This window comes from Pseudophryne corroboree, chromosome 5 (genome assembly GCF_028390025.1).
Source record: "Pseudophryne corroboree isolate aPseCor3 chromosome 5, aPseCor3.hap2, whole genome shotgun sequence".
Lineage (NCBI taxonomy): Eukaryota > Metazoa > Chordata > Amphibia > Anura > Myobatrachidae > Pseudophryne > Pseudophryne corroboree.
This window is the reverse complement of record NC_086448.1, coordinates 288988604-289008207: the sequence shown is the minus strand read 5'-3', so window position 1 is coordinate 289008207 and position 19604 is coordinate 288988604. Positions and strand designations below refer to the sequence as shown.

The window sequence follows — 19604 nt, the reverse complement described above, 5'->3', positions numbered from 1 at the left end:
AGCAGACTTTAGGAACCGGCGAGGGGGAGACTTCTCGAATTCCAACCTGTAACCCTGAGATACTACCTGCAGGATCCAGGGGTCCACCTGCGAGTGAGCCCACTGTGCGCTGAAATTCTTGAGGCGACCCCCCACCGCCCCTGAGTCCGCTTGTAAGGTCCCAGCGTCATGCTGAGGCCTTTGCAGAAGCCGGGGAGGACTTCTGCTCCTGGGAAGGGGCTGCTTGGTGCAGTCTCTTACCCTTTCCTTTGCCTCGGGGCAAATATGAATGTCCTTTTGCTCGCTTGTTCTTATAGGAACGAAAGGACTGCGGCTGAAAAGACTGCGTCTTTTTCTGTTGGGAGGGGACTTGAGGTAAAAAGGTGGACTTCCCGGCTGTTGCCGTGGCTACCAAATCCGATAGACCGACCCCAAATAATTCCTCCCCTTTATACGGTAATACTTCCATATGCCGTTTGGAATCCGCATCGCCTGACCACTGTCACGTCCATAGACTTCTTCTGGCAGATATGGACATCGCACTTACTCTTGATGCCAGAGTACAGATATCTCTCTGTGCATCTCGCATATAAAGGAATGCATCCTTTAATTGCTCTATAGTCAATAAAATACTGTCCCTATCCAGGGTATCAATATTTTCAGTCAGGGAATCCGACCAAGCCACCCCAGCACTGCACATCCAGGCTGAGGCGATTGCTGGTCGCAGTATAACACCAGTATGTGTGTATATACTTTTTAGAGTATTTTCCAGCCTCCTATCAGCTGGATCCTTGAGAGCGGCCGTATCAGGAGACGGTAACGCCACTTGTTTGGATAAACGTGTGAGCGCCTTGTCCACCCTAGGGGGTGTTTCCCAGCGCGCCCTAACCTCTGGCGGGAAAGGGTATAATGCCAATAACTTCTTTGAAATTAGCAGCTTTTTATCAGGGGTAACCCACGCTTCATCACACACGTCATTCAATTCCTCTGATTCAGGAAAAACTACAGGTAGTTTTTTCAGACCCCACATAATACCCCTTTTTGTGGTACTTGCAGTATCAGAGATATGCAAAGCCTCCTTCATTGCCGTGATCATATAACGTGTGGCCCTACTGGAAAATACGTTCGTTTCTTCACCGTCGACACTAGATTCGGTGTCCGTGTCTGTGTCGACCGACTGAGGCAAAGGGCGTTTTACAGCCCCTGACGGTGTTTGAGACGCCTGTACAGGTGCTAATTGGTTTGTCGGCCGTCTCATGTCGTCAACCGACTTTTGCAGCGTGCTGACATTATCACGTAATTCCATAAACAAAGCCATCCATTCCGGTGTCGACTCCCTAGGGGGTGACATCACCATTACCGGCAATTGCTCCGCCTCCACACCAACATCGTCCTCATACATGTCGACACACACGTACCGACACACAGCAGACACACAGGGAATGCTCTGATAGAAGACAGGACCCCACTAGCCCTTTGGGGAGACAGAGGGAGAGTTTGCCAGCACACACCAAAGCGCTATAATTATATAGGAACAACCTTATATAAGTGTTGTTTCCTTATAGCTGCTTAAATATATATAATATCGCCAAAAAATGCCCCCCCTTTCTGTTTTTTACCCTGTTTCTGTAGTGCAGTGCAGGGGAGAGCCTGGGAGCCTTCCTAGCAGCGGAGCTGTGTAGGAAAATGGCGCTGTGTGCTGAGGAGATAGGCCCCGCCCCCTATTTCGGCGGGCTCTTCTCCCGGTTTTTCTGAGACCTGGCAGGGGTGAAATACATCCATATAGCCTCAGGGACTATATGTGATGTATTCTTTTTAGCCAGAAAGGTAATCTCATTGCTGCCCAGGGCGCCCCCCCCAGCGCCCTGCACCCTCAGTGACCGCTGGTGTGAAGTGTGCCTGAGCGCAATGGCGCACAGCTGCAGTGCTGTGCGCTACCTCATGAAGACTGAAAAGCCTTCAGCCGCCGGTTTCTGGACCTCTTCTTACTTCGGCATCTGCAAGGGGGTCGGCGGCGCGGCTCCGGTGACCCATCCAGGCTGTACCTGTGATCGTCCCTCTGGAGCTAGTGTCCAGTAGCCTAAGAAGCAAATCCATCCTGCACGCAGGTGAGTTCACTTCTTCTCCCCTAGGTCCCTCGTTGCAGTGAGCCTGTTGCCAGCAGGACTCACTGAAAATAAGAAACCTATCAAAACTTTTACTCTAAGCAGCTTTTTATGAGAGCCACCTAGATTGCACCCTGCTCGGACGGGCACAAAAACCTAACTGAGGCTTGGAGGAGGGTCATAGGGGGAGGAGCCAGTACACACCACCTAGTGGTCAAACTTTTAAATTTTGTGCCCTGTCTCCTGCGGAGCCGCTATTCCCCATGGTCCTGACGGAGTCCCAGCATCCACTAGGACGTCAGAGAAAATATTATAGTACACATATCACGTACAAACACCACACAGATGGCCTCCGTGCGCGTACTTGTTCTGCCGTGCGTGCGCATATTTGCAAGTTGCGTATGACCGCTCACGCGGTAGTGCGTATTAGCGTGTGGTATAAGTAATTACAGTAGCATATGTATTTGCATGGAAAAGCCACAAAGACACATTTCATATTTAATTCACATAGTGCACGATTACACATAGCCCACATGCACCACACCAGCGAGTTACACTTGCTTAAATGGTACAGTAACAAAGGAATTCACCTTTACAGGATATGAGGGGACAGAATAAGGTTAGGAGGTGGTGTTTGGTGTCCAGTTGTACAGTATTTTAAAAGCAATATTCCGGTAGCAGTTTGCAGAAGATAGCACGCTCCTGCGCACAGATATGCACAGGAACAGAATATTAATATTACACTGTATTTACTGTACTTTGATATTCGGCGGGAACCCAGTGGAGATCATCTGCAAGTGCACCTGGACCAGGCATCGCCCACCTATTCAAACCGACCTATGACCCCTCCTGTACTGCAAATGACCAGCCCTGTGACCTATGGGTGAAGATTACAGTTTCTAATGTATCATGAAATGGACAAATGTATAAAAAGCCAAGCTGCCTGACCGGTCACCCATTCTCTGAAAGTCATCTATCTTGACTGACCGAGGACCGGGTGGCGCTTGCGAATAAACGTATGTATCATTGATTGTAGCCTGTATCTCTTATTGTGAATTGTATTACTATTGTAACCCCCTGCTAGTAAATAACGGATGGTGGGTCGGATCCCAACATATTTAAATACAATTGGTGTCGTGTCCCTATCCTGCTAAGGTTTAAGGTGTATTTCAGTCACACGTGTAGCTGCATTGTGCTTACAGCGTGTCGGTGTGTGTGTGTACGCAAAGTGTGTACTTTGTACGTCCGTTGCGGCGTGTGTACGCAAAAGCGTACACGGTACGGGCCTGTGTACGCTAACTGGGTAAAAAGTACGTAGGTTAAGGATTAAATCCAGCAGCCGCAGCGGCTAAGGTTTTAGTGTAAAAGGTATAGCTTTTCTGTCCTGTATGTTAATCAGCTTTAACAAATACTTTGCTGGGTGCCCCCACTCATACAATAGACACAATACCTTCTTATGTGGCACTGCCAGCTTTGGAAATAAAGACTCTGCAGCCGTTATTCAGTCAGTCAAATATATATACACACACACATAATTGTATATATTAATGCAGCAATGAAAACAATAATTTAAAGTGGGAGGTATCTAGATTTCAAAGAAATCGAAAATAAAAAATAATAACAATAGGATCAATATAATAATAGTTGGAAACCTACAGCAACCACAGTTATCACTGCTCTGTCAGCAAGAATAAACTTGGTAACACTAATGTGTATTTTAACAGAGAAAACATGTGGCAACAAATAAATATTAACATAGTAACATAGTATTTCAGGTTGAATAGAGGCAAATTGCCCATCATGTTCAACCTGTTTTAAGTTGTGATGATTCTACATACTTGCTAAATAATGTTTTATGACTAGTTGGCTACTATAACTCATGTTACCCCCGGATTAACCACGTTGATATTTTAAGTATTATAACCTTGGATAGCTTTTTCATTCAGAAATGTACCCATTCCTTTTTTAAATCCAATTACAGAGTCTGCCATTACCACCTTCCCTGGCAGGGAATTCCACATCCTGATTCCCCTAACAGTGAAGAACCCTTTCCTCTGTTGCGTTCGGAACTTTCTCTCCTCCAGTCGCAGCGAGTTCCCACATGTCCTAAACTGTGTTCTTTTAATAAATAATTCCTCTGATAACTCTTTGTGATGTCCCTCTACATATTTGAAGATATTAAGAATATCTCCTCTTAGGTGCCTCTTTTCTAGTCTATACATATTCAGCCTAGTAAGTCTTTCCTTATAGTTCAGTCCTTCTAGGCCTTTAATCAATTTAGTAGCTCGCCTTTGAACACTTTCGAGTTCACTGATGTCTTTTTTATACAATGGTGCCCAAAACTGAACACAATATTCCAGGTGCGGACGTACCAATGCCTTATACAGCGGCATGATTACATCTGAGTCCCTTGTCTCAATTCCCCTTTTTATGCACGCTAGCACCTTACTTGCCTTCTTTACTGCGTTTTGACATTGTGTACGGTTATTAAGCCTAGTTATTGCAACAACCTTAGTAAAAAATAAAAAAAATCAATGAAACATAGCTTGTGAAAGCATCCAGTCGCCTTGTATAAACAATTTTGAGCGTTGCAGACTATCAAAGACATAATTGTCTTTAATGATGGACAATTACATTTATATATAAATAAATATAATAGCAGCACTGAGACAGTCTTCCTAGACCCAAGAAATCTCACCAGAATAATATATCACTGTAAGTCAGTGATGCAAAAAGCATGGGAGATATTATAGAACCCTGTGGGACATCAGAAGTCAATGGCACTGGTGGCGAAGAGTATACTCCAGATGAAACTGTCTGTGACCTGCCAGCGAGAACTGATTTGAACCATCTAAGGACTGTGCTATCCAGACCACAGAAATTCTTCAGGTGCCCAATTAGAATCCCATGGTCCATGGTATCAAATGTTGCAGAGATCCAGAAGGATTAAGATTGGTCACATCTGTCTCTTGCCATTAGTAGATCAATAAGCACATATGCCAGGGCTGTTTCAGTGCTATGTCTTCTTCTGAATCCTTACTGGAATGGATCAAAATATCATGGGTTGACAGGCGGGTTTCTAGTTGAGCTGCAACCACTTTCTCAATAACCTTTCCTAGAAAAGGAAGGTTTGATACTGGCCTGTAGTTGGTTATGCAGCCAGGGTCTAAATTAGATTTTTTAAGACGTAGTCTGACTATTGCTTCCTTTAATGGTTCAGAAAAAATGCCTGTCTGCAAAGTGCATTGAACTATTTTTGCAAATACAGGGCCGATCACTTCCATGCACCCTAACAGAAGCTTAGTTGATGCGGGGTCCTGATCACAGGTGGAGGAACGCAACATTCAGGTAATTTCAGAAATGTTTTGTACTTCCACTTGGTAAAAGCTGTACCATGCAGACAGCTGGCTTTCATTGGCAGGCTTGCTAGATTGGTACTCCGTTGGTGTCACTGTGAGGATTCCAGCCTGGATGGCGGATACTTTATCTGCAAAGAATTTTGCAATCTCATTGCATCTTGACTGGGAGAGGGTTCCGTCAGGCTGCAGGCATGCTGGCTTGTAAAGCATCTCCACTGTACTGAAAAACTGAGCTGGCCTATTTTTTGCTGCCATGATCTCATTTGAAAGGAATTCTGTTTTCTTGCAGGTGATTGTTGATTGATCATTTCCAATGTGTTTGATTAGATTTAATTTATCCTCTACCAGGTTTGTCTTCCTCCATTGTCTTTCAAGTCTACAACACCTTTTCTTAAGATCTTGAATACTGTTGTCAAACCAAGGTGCTCGACGGTGTGGTTTGCAGGGTCGTATACGCATAGGGGCGACAGTATCCATTGCAGCTGTCACATCCCTGTTATAACGGACTAGGGAACACGATACATTTATCTGGTACATTCCATAAAATCAGAGCTAGGATTTTTTTGGGTAAATTGCACCTTAGTATGTTAAGTTTACTATTGCTTTTTTACTATGACGTCAGAAACATGTAGCATAACATGTTCCACAACAACGGTAAGAATGAACTTTATTAAATCCCAACTCCTAATTTGAGTTCATAACATTCTGCTTGGCACAACCACATGTTGCCATGGCCTGCCCTGTATGGTAATACTTTGGTTAGTGTACTCCTACATAAGATCCCTATATGAGAATAACAACTACAGTAGGTTATTAAAACAGCCATTTTAACACCCACAATCTTAACATATATTTTATTTAACAAGACATACTGTGAATGTAAAATTATATTATTACAGACATGGCATTCATACATAAAAAAAATTTCAACTTACTTGAATAGCAACAGTATAAATTAGCTCTCCAAGGGACGGTAAGAGGCACTGTTTCAACTTGCTATTCCGGAAATTGTCTCTGATCAGCTCGGTCAGCAAGGTGATTGCCTGCAGAGATAATAAATGTTTGCATAAATTATACAAAAATGTGGAGGCATCAGGTCCAACTCAGTCTCACTAACAATGTACTATATTTGCCCTTCCTGAAACAGTTTACTGTATGAGATTATACCACGGATTTATAATCCTGCCTTTCTTACAGCTGGAGCCACACTAATCGTGGCTGCGTCTGTGCTGGGGCGCGCCCACCTAGGTGTGCCTATCGCAGCACCTGGGATATGCGTGCGTATGAGACATGCATTCGCCCCATTCTCTGTGCACTCCTATAGCGTTGCCAGGCGCCAGATCACCTAGCCACGCCGGAAGTGCATGTGTGCGATGCAGCCGCATCAGAAGAACGCGGCTCCATTTGTACCTCCCTCCAACCTCAAAGTATGTCCCAGCCTAGAAGTCCTCTTAATTTTATATAATATTGTATATAGAGATGTTCGTCCCAGGTTTCTTACCGATATGATTTAAACCCCCAGGAAAATGAGTGTTTCAGCAAAACAGACCTGGTTAGAGTTTGGCTTTTAGGTGTGTGTGTGTGTGTGTGTGTGTGTGTGTGTGTGTGTGTGTGTGTGTGTGTGTGTCAGAGCTTTACTCAGGGTCTCACTACCTGGGGGAAAAGGCAGCAGACTTGTTATAAGACACTGTGATTTACTGACTGTGCTGTGCACACGCCTATGTTTGTGACAAGAACACAAGGTCCTACCACTCAGAGGGGGAATCTGTATTGTTTATTTAGAACTCAGACATGTTACAATTTATTAGTGTGTTTTATATTTTCTGCACTGCCCAACAGAACTAGTTTTGGCTAAACTGCACGAAAATTCTGGACCATGTTTCCTCACTGCTGTGTGTTTGGAAGTGCCCATCTACCCCAGTAGAAGGCACTCATACCCTGATCTCCTCACAAAATATAAACATGCATATATAGATATATATATATATATATATATATATAGTGTCGAAGTCAAAATTATTACATAAAAAGAACATACAAACTACACACATAAGTCGCTATACTTGCAAATATGCGCAGCGAGCACAGCAATATATGGTAACACACGCATTTACACAGACATGCAACAGAGATGGATTCGACACTTATTTCATACAGTACATAACTATAATAATATCAAGCGCCAGACATCACGATGATTTAAAATTATATATATTGAAGTAATGTCATGTATGTGTATTATTTGAACGAAACCAGATAGACCTGTCATATTTACTATTAAAGCAACCAGATTAACGTGTAGTTTCATTTGATACTTGTTAAAAAGTTGTAGGAAATTCCAACAAATAATTATGATTAAATGTATGTAAGCTAAAATCAATTTTATTAGAACAATAGATATTCCAAACAGGTAGTGGACAGGAAGCTCAGGCCAGCCCCTTTGGATGTCCCCAAGGCTGAACCTGTTCAGCATATACAAAGAGACTAGTGACTCATCATGAATGAGTGAGTCCCCTCCCCCAGAAACTAGATAACACATTGCTGACCACACAGGAGATCAATTGCTTTTCGGTACCAGAGGATGAAGGAGTTGCTGGCAGACCAGTTCCTGCATTTATTTACAGAGAGAGAGAGTGATATGGAAAGATGAATTTATATGGTATTGTATGCTGGCCTGTAACTGTATGTAACTGTGACTGTATGTTTTTACTGCTTACTGTGTGAGTTGTAACCATGTAACTATAGGTATACTGTACTTTGTAATATATTGAATCCATATCCTTTTAATAACAAATATATACATCAATGAGCTTTGGAACTCAGATAATGTGTGGGTGTATTGTTTTCTCTTATGGGATGCAGTGTTTTGCGATGTACAGCGCACTTTTATCATATATGGTAATAAGATGCGCCTGGCGTCTGCAATATATATTAGAGCGGGCATTTTAAATATTTGTGAGAAAGCAATTTGGCATTCACAGATGGGGGCTCGTCCGGGATATCAGAGTCTTAAAGATGCACTGTACATTACAAATGCGGCTGTAATCGACCGGCTCCACATGTATTGTGATATCAGTAAGCCAATGATATGAAATTTCAAGGGACAATGCATTTCTCATAATATTTAAGATGCTAAAATGTATTTTTATTGTTGCAAAACAAAGTTCAAATAAGTCATATCGTGTTTGATTCAGATTGGATTGTTTATCTGTTAAGTAGGTTTAAAAGTACGTTTAAAAGTTGCTGCATAGCCTTGATACAGTTTTTTTTAACTCAGGCCTAAAATAACTTCTGGTGCTTGTATAATGTGTGATTTCTTTGTGACAAAGGAAGCCGCATGGTCTGTCCTCCATTTTGGACTAACCACATGGCCTGTCCACCATTTTGTGTAAACCTCATGCATGTGGAAGGGGGAGGAGCAGTGGCCATTTTAGGAAGGTCATTTTCTAAACAGCTGATTTTCATTCTGCTCAGAACAATCAGCTTTCCTTGGTCACATCAAACACCATTTATCAGTTACCAATGCATTTATTTAACCCATGCCATAGTCAATTACAAATAGTTTCAATTGGGCATAGTGAGAGTAAATGGTAAGATAAATGCTTGGCTTCGGGTAAGAAATTGCACAGATAGAAAAAGGAAAGAAAGGGTTTTTTTTTTTTCTCTTTTTCCTTCCAAGACTTGAAGAATCTGCTTGCTATAAGATAGCCATTGAAATGCAAATTAACCTGTGTAACTGCTTTTTTTTTAGCAGGGAAAAGCAAATAGCTTTGATATGAAAATAAGAGGTAAGGTGTCTCATAGGAGACCAGTGAATGGTACATATATATATATAATATTATTAGAATTGTGTGTATATTTATATCAGTGTATGTTCTGCAAGATAGCTATCCAATCTGAATCATATCATTTAAATTATTGATTATTGCTAGAGTCATGATAGATCTGTGTGAAAAAGGATACATTGTTGCTATATAGGTAAATTTGAAATAACAGTATTTTAAGGAAGTGTAAAGACACAAACGCAGGTCTGCATAAAAGTTTATACAGAACAAGTTGCGTCTAGTGGGCAATAGTAATTAGTATTGTTCACATTTATAGAGCTGTGTGATTTATTGCGGACGCAGGATTTTGTACACGTGTCTCGGACAAAGTAAAGGACTGCGCAAGCAGCGTAAAAAGACACGCACGGTCGCATGTTTACGCAAAGTGCGTAAGAAGTGCGGGCGATAAGTACAAATTACACAATAGTGTCATTTAGTTCAAAGGTGGGATAGTAGACATTTAATATAATAGCACATAACTATCAGATTTCAAAAGCAAATTACTCTAAATTTTGTTTAAACTGTATTGCCTCTGGAGTAAAACTGCCTATCTGAATGAATTAAAATTTTCTGTACAGAAAAAAACCAAAGTGTATTTGAGTGAGCGAACGTAGGAGTGAGTGGATTTGAACTCTGGAAATCGGGTCCCGTGGTACACCAAGTAAGTGGAGGCTTGGTGGCGTGAGGCGGCTGACTCACGTTAATATAGATTGAAATAGACAAATCGTGAGGAGATTTGCAGAGGAGCGTAATAGGGAATTGTGCATTGTGTAGTATTGAAGTAAAAAGGTTTTTTGTTACGCTGAGGGTCGCAGTTTGTACATCGACCCGTGGTTGTACGGCAGATAGGTAACAAGTACCTATACTCTGTGCGATTGGACCGCGCGTTTGTGGGTGTGATATATAGCTCAACTTGATACCCCTTTTACGAGCTTTTTGCATAAAATCGCGGTATCATTAGCGATGTATAGAGCATACGCAAGCGTGATTTGTGTATAAGTGTATAGGGAGTTTTCGCTGGTCTCTCTCAGGAAAATATCCAGCGGCAGATATTTACTGGAAAAGGTAAGTCACTCCTAACACTTCCAGTAAATAGAAACTAGATAGGGCCTCACTGGGTACGCGGTGGTCACTATTGGAGTGAGTCGTGGCACTCAGCGGAGAAGGAGCGAGTGAAAGCGCTAGGTGTCTTTCACCGTCTATCTGCGGTGTGCATTGGGGATTGCGTTTATTGGCAAAAAGTCCGCGATGGGATCCAATTGCACAAGCAGTGGGCGTTTGGTAGCTAGGGTTCAGGCTGAAGAATTGCGACTGAAAGGATCAGCAAAGTTTATTACGTGTGAAAAGTATGGATCACACACGGAGGCTTTTTGCAATGAATGGTTACGTATGACTGACAAAGATAGGGTACCATTCCCTAAGGAGAGCAGCTTTGAACCAGAGGTATTGCAGAACTTAAGGATAAGGATATGTCTGATAAAATCCCGAAAACAAAGGGTCAGACATACAAATTGTTTAAACCTGTGGCAGCAAGAGGGGTTGGTAAGTTTGATCCTAAGGTATTGCAGGTGGTATGTTTAACCAAAGTCATATAAGACAAGAATGGAAATATAAGAACTGTTTGAACTTGTAGCAACAATAAACAAGTAGGAAGAAAAAAAAGAGAATGCAAGTACACCGCCATATGTAGATATGGAAGCAGTTACGGCCAGCATACAAACTATAGAAAATAATAAAAATATGAAAAATATGACTGTAACCTATATATGTACTAATGAATGTTGAAGTTTTATTTAGGAGGAGAAGGTGACCTGATTGTTTTCAGCCATTTCTCATGCACCCAGAGGAGTATCCAACTGGTAAAAGAAGAGCAGTAGCCTGTGGGGGAAGTGGCTGAGACCAGTGGAACAGGTAAGTATGGTATCATTTGTGTACATATATAGTAAAAATCCCCCCCAAAAAAGAAGAAAAAAAGAAGAAGAAAGTAACGTCAGAAATGGAGAACAATCTGTCCGCACATTAGTATTTGCCAGTAGGAAAGCAGACAGAGACAAGGTAACCCCGGGTATTTCTTTCAGTTACCATATAAGAAGTATTCATTCCTAGTAATGCCCCTAGTAAAGATGAGCTCGGAAATGTTTGTTGGACCATGTACAGACCCTTAATACGGGATGAGAAGGATTGAATGAAATACTTCGCATGACCTAAAAGCTTGTTAAACTTTTTTTTTTTTTGTCTCTTGCAGTAATAGAAAACTCTCCATCTGGATAAGACCACTGGTAAACACTAATTCGGCAAATGGGAGGTGGCTGTCTCTGTGCAAATGGACGGGCTCAATAAGGCATTGAGTGTCAGGGTGCAGACTTCTTTCAAAATTGGAAAGGGGTCACAGTAGCTAATCTTAGATAGTGTGCTATTGAACATCACAAGATTAGTGCTAGGCGCAGAGAACAACAGGTGGAGAGGTTGAGGACGGTAAGTATACTGGCACATACAGGAAAGACCCATCAGTCCAAACCCCAGATCCCTAATGGTCAATAATATGTTACACTTGTAGGAAGGAAGGGCATTTTGCCAGAGATTGTAGGAGTAGTAGGACACATAGTCAATATAGATCCCCTAGACAGTAAACACAAGCCACATTATTAAACACATAGACGGGACCAAGGGACATATAGTAAGGAATCAGAAGCCATATAGAAAACACAGATTCGGCTAATGGGAAGAACAAAATAAATGCAACATTACCCTTTGACAAAACTTGAAGACTAATGTTACATTCTACTGTTCTAGATGCATGTCCATCACAGGTAGAGGAAAATTATCTCACAGATACCGGGTTCCCTATGAATTTAGGATGGACAGGACACTGGATTGATGGCTGGGATAGTCCCAATAGCGATATGATAAACACAGAATTTTTTTTAAGGGGAGTAGACCAAGTAGAGAATCACTTCCCCGTAGTGCCCAATCCAGTTGTCAAATTTTTATAAAATCTTCTTCACCTCTACAAACTCATCTGTCACCAACCTCTATTCTGTTTCTATACAGTTTCCTCTTCATCTTTTGCGTTCACACAGGGTGGTACAATACATGGACCCAATTACAGTTCAAACTCCACATGCCTAGGTCCTTCAGAGTTCTGCCCGAACCCAGTATATCTCAACAGCACGATGACACCAGTATTACTGCAGTGTGCCTTGTCATGCACAAAGGGTGGAGAATGGGAATGGGAATACTGGTGAAGGGAAATTTTGTATAGACACTGATATGTCCGTTGGTGAATGGCAAACCTGACATTTTCGTTTTAATTTTCTTCTTCTTTCTCTCCTCTAGAGATGTTTCTTTTTTTCTTTTTCGAGTTATGCTCATGGTACTCTACATTGCAAACACACGATAGTTAAAATAAGAATTTACTTACCGATAATTCTATTTCTCGTAGTCCGTAGTGGATGCTGGGAACTCCGTAAGGACCATGGGGAATAGCGGCTCCGCAGGAGACTGGGCACAAAAGTAAAGCTTTAGGACTACCTGGTGTGCACTGGCTCCTCCCCCTATGACCCTCCTCCAAGCCTCAGTTAGATACTGTGCCCGGACGAGCGTACACAATAAGGAAGGATTTTGAATCCCGGGTAAGACTCATACCAGCCACACCAATCACACCGTACAACTTGTGATCTGAACCCAGTTAACACCATGATAACAGAAGGAGCCTCTGGATAGATGGCTCACAACAACAATAACCCGATTAGTTAACAATAACTATGTACAAGTATTGCAGACAATCCGCACTTGGGATGGGCGCCCAGCATCCACTACGGACTACGAGAAATAGAATTATCGGTAAGTAAATTCTTATTTTCTCTGACGTCCTAGTGGATGCTGGGAACTCCGTAAGGACCATGGGGATTATACCAAAGCTCCTAAACGGGCGGGAGAGTGCGGATGACTCTGCAGCACCGAATGAGGGAACTCCAGGTCCTCCTCAGCCAGAGTGTCAAATTTGTAAGATTTTACAAATGTATTTGACCCTGACCAAGTAGCAGCTCGGCAAAGTTGCAGAGCCGAGACCCCTCGGGCAGCCGCCCAAGATGAGCCCACCTTCCTTGTGGAATGGGCTTTTACAGATTTTGGCTGTGGCAGGCCTGCCACAGAATGTGCAAACTGAATTGTACTACAAATCCAGCGAGCAGTAGTCTGCTTAGAAGCAGGAGCACCCAGCTTGTTGGGTGCGTACAGGATAAATAGCGAGTCAGATTTTCTGACTCCAGCCGTCCTGGAAACATATATTTTCAGGGCCCTGACAACGTCCAGCAACTTGGAGTCCCCCAAGTCTTTAGTAGCCGCAGGTACCACAATAGGCTGGTTCAGGTGAAAAGCTGAAACCACCTTAGGGAGAAACTGAGGACGAGTCCTCAATTCTGCCCTGTCCATATGAAAAATCAGATAAGGGCTTTTACAGGATAAAGCCTCCAATTCTGACACCCGCCTGGCCGAAGCCAGGACCAACAGCATGACCACTTTCCACGTGAGATATTTTAAATCCACCGTTTTAAGTGGTTCAGACCAATGTGATTTTTGGAAATTCAAAACAACATTTATATCCCAAGGTGCCACTGGAGGCACAAAAGGAGGCTGTATATGTAGCACTCCCTTAACAAACGTCTGGACTTCAGGCACTGAAGCCAGTTCTTTTTGAAAGAAACTCGACAGGGCCGAAATCTGAACCTTAATGGATCCCAATTTGAGGCCCATAGACACTCCTTGTCACGATCCGGGTATCTGGACGCCATTTCTTACCCATCAGATGCCTCCTAAGGCTGGCTCAGCGCTCCAGGACCAGATCCCATCTGTTATCCTAATGTTCACATTCCTGCATCCTCTCCTGTCTCTCTGAGACGCTGTCACAGTAACGCCATATTACATCTGGCATGGCGTCTCCCGCGGCCTCCGCCGCCGTCCCTGAGCTTCTGCATGCAGAGTGTCAGAGTGGCGATTACGTCAGCCGCGGCCTCCGCTGTGTCCGCGTGGTTGGATGTGCACTTGTCAGCCTGGCGTCTCCTGTCTCCAGTGGCCGGCGCCGCCATTACTGTTTTCATTACCACATGGATTACAAACCAAACTTCCCTCCAAGTGTCTGCATGGGCGCAGCCATCTTGGATTCTGTCAGCTGATCATTTCCTACAATCTGTTGTCAGTATTGTTAATCTGCATAATTGCCTAGCCAATCCCTTCCTTGCTGCAGGTATAAATACACTGTGCCTGAGCAAGGAAGGCGTCAGTGCTTTGGTTGTCAAACCTAGTTCCTGTTTGTCTCTCTCCTGTGATTGTCTTCCAGGTTCCAGCTCCTGTCTCAAGACTTCCACCATAGAGACCCGCACCAGCATTCCACCTGCGGTGTAGCCTGACTCTCCGATCCATTTTGGATTCATCTGTTTCCAGCTACAACATTACCTGCTTCCAGCCCAGCTTCCAGCAGAGTACAGCTTCTCTTAAAGGGCCGGTGTCCTTTCTACAGTTTACCACTCTCCACCGGTATTATAATTTCACCGCTCTCAAACTCCTAACTTCAGCTCATATTTCATCGCTCCCAAGTTCATTTATTATTTAACTGGTTCCAGCCAATATCCACCCCGTGCCAACAACAGTCTGGTTCCAGCCAGTATCCACAGCAGCCGTTTTATCTACAGCAGCCCAGCTTTTCCTGGAACACCAGCTGGTACAATCCTGGGTTATCTCCATTGCTACAGTCGGGCCTGGTAAGGACTTTCCATCTAGAAGATTATAAGAACTATCTCACACTACCAGTGCCCTGTGGCTCCTGCAACCCTGTAGTTCCCAGGAACTGTATTTATTCTTTGCTGACTTTTATGTTTCTTTTACTGCTACTGTGATGCATGGAGTTTGTCATAAATAAACATCATTGACTTTTATTCAAGTTGTCGTGGTCACGCCTTCGGGCGGTTCTTCTTCATGTTACTTACATGTCCAGGGGTCTGATACAACCTCCCAGGTTCCGGTACATCTCAGCCCCTACAACTGAGGCTGCCTCCCGTCAGCTCAGGCCCTCAGTTGTGACACTCCTGCTTGCAGGAAATGCAGGAATCGACCCAGTTGAAATTCCTCCGTTGGGGCCTTTTTGGCCTCGCACCACGCAACATATTTCCGCCAGATGCGGTGATAATGTTTTGCGGTTACATCCTTTCTGGCTTTTATCAAAGTAGGGATGACTTCGTCTTGAATGCCTTTTTCCTTTAGGATCCGGCGTTCAACCGCCATGCCGTCAAACGCAGCCGCGGTAAGTCTTGGAACAGACAGGGTCCCTGCTGGAGCAGGTCCCTTCTCAGAGGTAGAGGCCACGGGTCCTCTGTGAGCATTTCTTGAAGTTCCGGGTACCAAGTCCTTCTTGGCCAATCCGGAGCTACGAGAATAGTTCTTACTCCTCTCCGCCGTATAATTCTCAGCACCTTGGGTATGAGAGGCAGAGGAGGGAACACATACACCGACTGGTACACCCATGGTGTCACCAGAGCGTCCACAGCTATTGCTTGAGGGTCCCTTGACCTGGCGCAATATCTGTCTAGTTTTTTGTTGAGGCGGGACGCCATCATGTCCACCTTTGGTTTTTCCCAACGGTCTACAATCATGTGGAAGACTTCTGGGTGAAGTCCCCACTCTCCCGGGTGGAGGTCGTGCCTGTTGAGGAAGTCTGCTTCCCAGTTGTCCACTCCCGGAATGAACACTGCTGACAGTGTTATCACATGATTTTCCGCCCATCGGAGAATCCTTGCAGCTTCTGCCATCGCCCTCCTGCTTCTTGTGCCGCCCTGCCTGTTTACGTGGGCGACTGCCGTGATGTTGTCCGACTGGATCAGCACCGGCTGACCTTGAAGCAGAGGTCTTGCTTGGCTTAGGGCATTGTAAATGGCCCTTAGCTCCAGGATATTTATGTGAAGTGAAGTCTCCAGGCTTGACCACAAGCCCTGGAAATTCCTTCCCTGTGTGACTGCTCCCCAGCCTCGCAGGCTGGCATCCGTGGTCACCAGGACCCAGTCCTGAATGCCGAATCTGCGGCCCTCTAGAAGATGAGCACCCTGCAACCACCACAGGAGAGACACCCTTGTCTTTGGTGACAGGGTAATCCGCCGGTGCATCTGAAGATGCGATCCGGACCATTTGTCCAGCAGGTCCCACTGGAAAGTTCTTGCGTGGAATCTGCCGAATAGAATTGCCTCGTAAGAAGCCACCATTTTTCCCAGAACCCTTGTGCATTGATGCACTGAGACTTGGCCTGGTTTTAGGAGGTTTCTGACTAGCTCGGATAACTCCCTGGCTTTCTCCTCCGGGAGAAATACCTTCTTCTGAACTGTGTCCAGAATCATCCCCAGGAATAGAAGACGTGTCGTCGGGATCAGCTGCGATTTTGGAATATTGAGAATCCAACCGTGCTGCTGCAACACTACTTGAGATAGTGCCACCCCGACCACCAACTGTTCCCTGGATCTTGCCCTTATCAGGAGATGGTCCAAGTAAGGGATAATTAAAACTCCCTTTCTTCGAAGGAGTATCATCATTTCGGCCATTACTTTGGTAAAGACCCGGGGTGCCGTGGACAATCCAAACGGCAGCGTTTGAAACTGATAGTGGCAGTTCTGTGCCACAAACCTGAGATACCCTTGGTGAGAAGGGTAAATTGGGACATGGAGGTAAACATCCTTGATGTCCAGAGACACCATTGTAAGTGCTCAATGACTTTAGATTTAAAATGGGTCTCACCGAGCCGTCCGGCTTCGGTACCACAAATAGCGTGGAATAATACCCCTTTCCTTGTTGCAGGAGGGGTACCTTGATTATCACCTGCTGGGAATACAGCTTGTGAATAGCTTCTAATACCGCCTCCCTGTGGGAGGGAGTCGTCGGTAAGGCAGACTTTAGGAAACGGCGAGGGGGAGACGTCTCGAATTCCAATTTGTACCCCTGAGATACTACCTGAAGGATCCAGGAGTCCACCTGTGAGCGAGCCCACTGTGCGCTGAAATTTTTGAGACGGGCCCCCACCGTACCTGAGTCCGCTTGTAGAGCCCCAGCGTCATGCTGAGGACTTGGCGGAAGCGGGGGAGGACTTCTGTTCCTGGGAACTGGCTGTTTGTTGCAGCCTTTTTCCTCTCCCTCTGCCACGGGGCAGAATTGAGGAGCCTTTTGTCCGCTTGCCCTTATGGGGCCGAAATGGACTGCGCCTGATAATATGGCGTCTTCCTATGCTGAGAGGCTACCTGGGGTACAAACGTGGATTTCCCAGCAGTTGCTGTGGACACTAGGTCTGATAGACCTACCCCAAATAACTCCTCCCCTTTATAAGGCAATACTTCCATATGCCTTTTAGAACCGGCATCACCCGACCACTGCCGCGTCCATAAACCTCTTCTGGCGGATATGGACAGAGCACTGACTCTTGATGCCAGTCGGCAAATATCCCTCTGTGCATCACGCATGTATATAAATGCATCTTTTAAATGTTCTACAGTCAGTAATATACTGTCCCTATCAAGGGTATCGATATTTTCAGTCAGGGAGTCAGACCAAGCCACCCCAGCACTGCACATCCAGGCTGAGGCGATCGCTGGTCGCAGTATAACACCAGTATGTGTGTATATACATTTTAGGATAGTCTCCTGCTTTCTGTCAGCAGGATCCTTAAGGGCGGCCGTATCCGGGGACGGTGGCGCCACTTGTTTGGACAAGCGTGTGAGCGCTTTATCCACCTTAGGGGGTGTTTCCCAACGTGCCCTATCCTCTGGCGGGAAAGGGTACGTTGCCAATAACCTTTTAGGAATTATCAGGTTCATTTAATTCCTCAGACGCAGGAAAAACTACAGGTAGTTTTTTCTCACCAAACATAATACCCTTTTTAACGGTACCTGTTCTACTATCAGTAATATGTAAAACAGTTTTTATTGCCTCAATCATGTAACGTGTGGCCCTACTGGAAGTTACATTCGTCTCCTCGTCGTCGACACTGGAGTCAGTATCCGTGTCGACGTCTGTATCTGCCATCTGAGGTAGCGGGCGTTTTAGAGCCCCTGATGGCCTTTGAGACGCCTGGACAGGCCCAAGCTGAGTAGCCGGCTGTCCCATGTCATCAAACTTCTTATGTAAAGAGTTAACACTTTCACGTAATTCCTTCCATAAGCCCATCCACTCAGGTGTCGACCCCCTAGGGGGTGACATCTCCACTACAGGCAATTGCTCCGCCTCCACATCATTTTCCTCTTCATACATGTCGACACAGCAGTACCGACACACAGCACACACACAGGGAATGCTCTGATAGAGGACAGGACCCCACTAGCCCTTTGGGGAGACAGAGGGAGAGTATGCCAGCACACACCAGAGCGCTATATATATGTAGGGATAACACTATATAGTGTTTTTCCCCTTATAGCTGCTGTATATAGTTATACTGCGCCTAATTAGTGCCCCCCCTCTCTTTTTAACCCTTTTCTGTAGTGCAGGACTGCAGGGGAGAGTCAGGGAGACGTCCTTCCAGCTGAGCTGTGAGGGAAAATGGCGCCAGTGTGCTGAGGAGATAGGCTCCGCCCCCTTCTCGGCTGACTTTTCTCCCGCTTTTATCTGTAATCTGGCAGGGGTTAATATACATCCATATAGCCCTGGAGCTATACGTGATGTAACTTTAGCCAGCCAAGGTGTTTTTATTGCTTCTCAGGGCGCCCCCCCAGCGCCCTGCACCCTCAGTGACCGGAGTGTGAAGTGTGTATGAGGAGCAGTGGCGCACAGCTGCAGTGCTGTGCGCTACCTTGGTGAAGACTGATGTCTTCTGCCGCCGATTTTCCGGACCTCTTCTTGCTTCTGGCTCTGTAAGGGGGCCGGCGGCGCGGCTCTGGGACCGGACTCCGAGGCTGGGCCTGTGTTCGGTCCCTCTGGAGCTAATGGTGTCCAGTAGCCAAGAAGCCTAAGCTGGCTGCAAGCAGGCAGGTTCGCTTCTTCTCCCCTTAGTCCCTCGATGCAGTGAGCCTGTTGCCAGCAGGTCTCACTGAAAATAAAAAACCTAAAACTAAACTTTTCCTAAGAAGCTCAGGAGAGCCTCCTAGATTGCACCCTGCTCGGTCGGGCACAAAAATCTAACTGAGGCTTGGAGGAGGGTCATAGGGGTAGGAGCCAGTGCACACCAGGTAGTCCTAAAGCTTTACTTTTGTGCCCAGTCTCCTGCGGAGCCGCTATTCCCCATGGTCCTTACGGAGTTCCCAGCATCCACTAGGACGTCAGAGAAATTAAGATACAAAAAATGTGTGTTCCCTAAAGGAAAAGGCAGTCTGGAG

At 45.0% G+C, this 19604-nt stretch overlaps 1 protein-coding gene across 4 annotated transcripts in view; it reads right to left on the bottom strand.

Moving 5' to 3' along the window:
* Nucleotides 1–19604, bottom strand: part of ULK4 (unc-51 like kinase 4) — a 1561547-nt gene that overhangs the window by 1095835 nt on the left and 446108 nt on the right. For all 4 annotated transcript variants that reach the window (XM_063922404.1, XM_063922401.1, XM_063922403.1 and 1 more), the window contains one exon: nt 6379–6486. In XM_063922404.1, coding sequence (XP_063778474.1) covers nt 6379–6486 — 108 coding nt within the window. The remainder of the gene's footprint in view (nt 1–6378; nt 6487–19604) is intronic.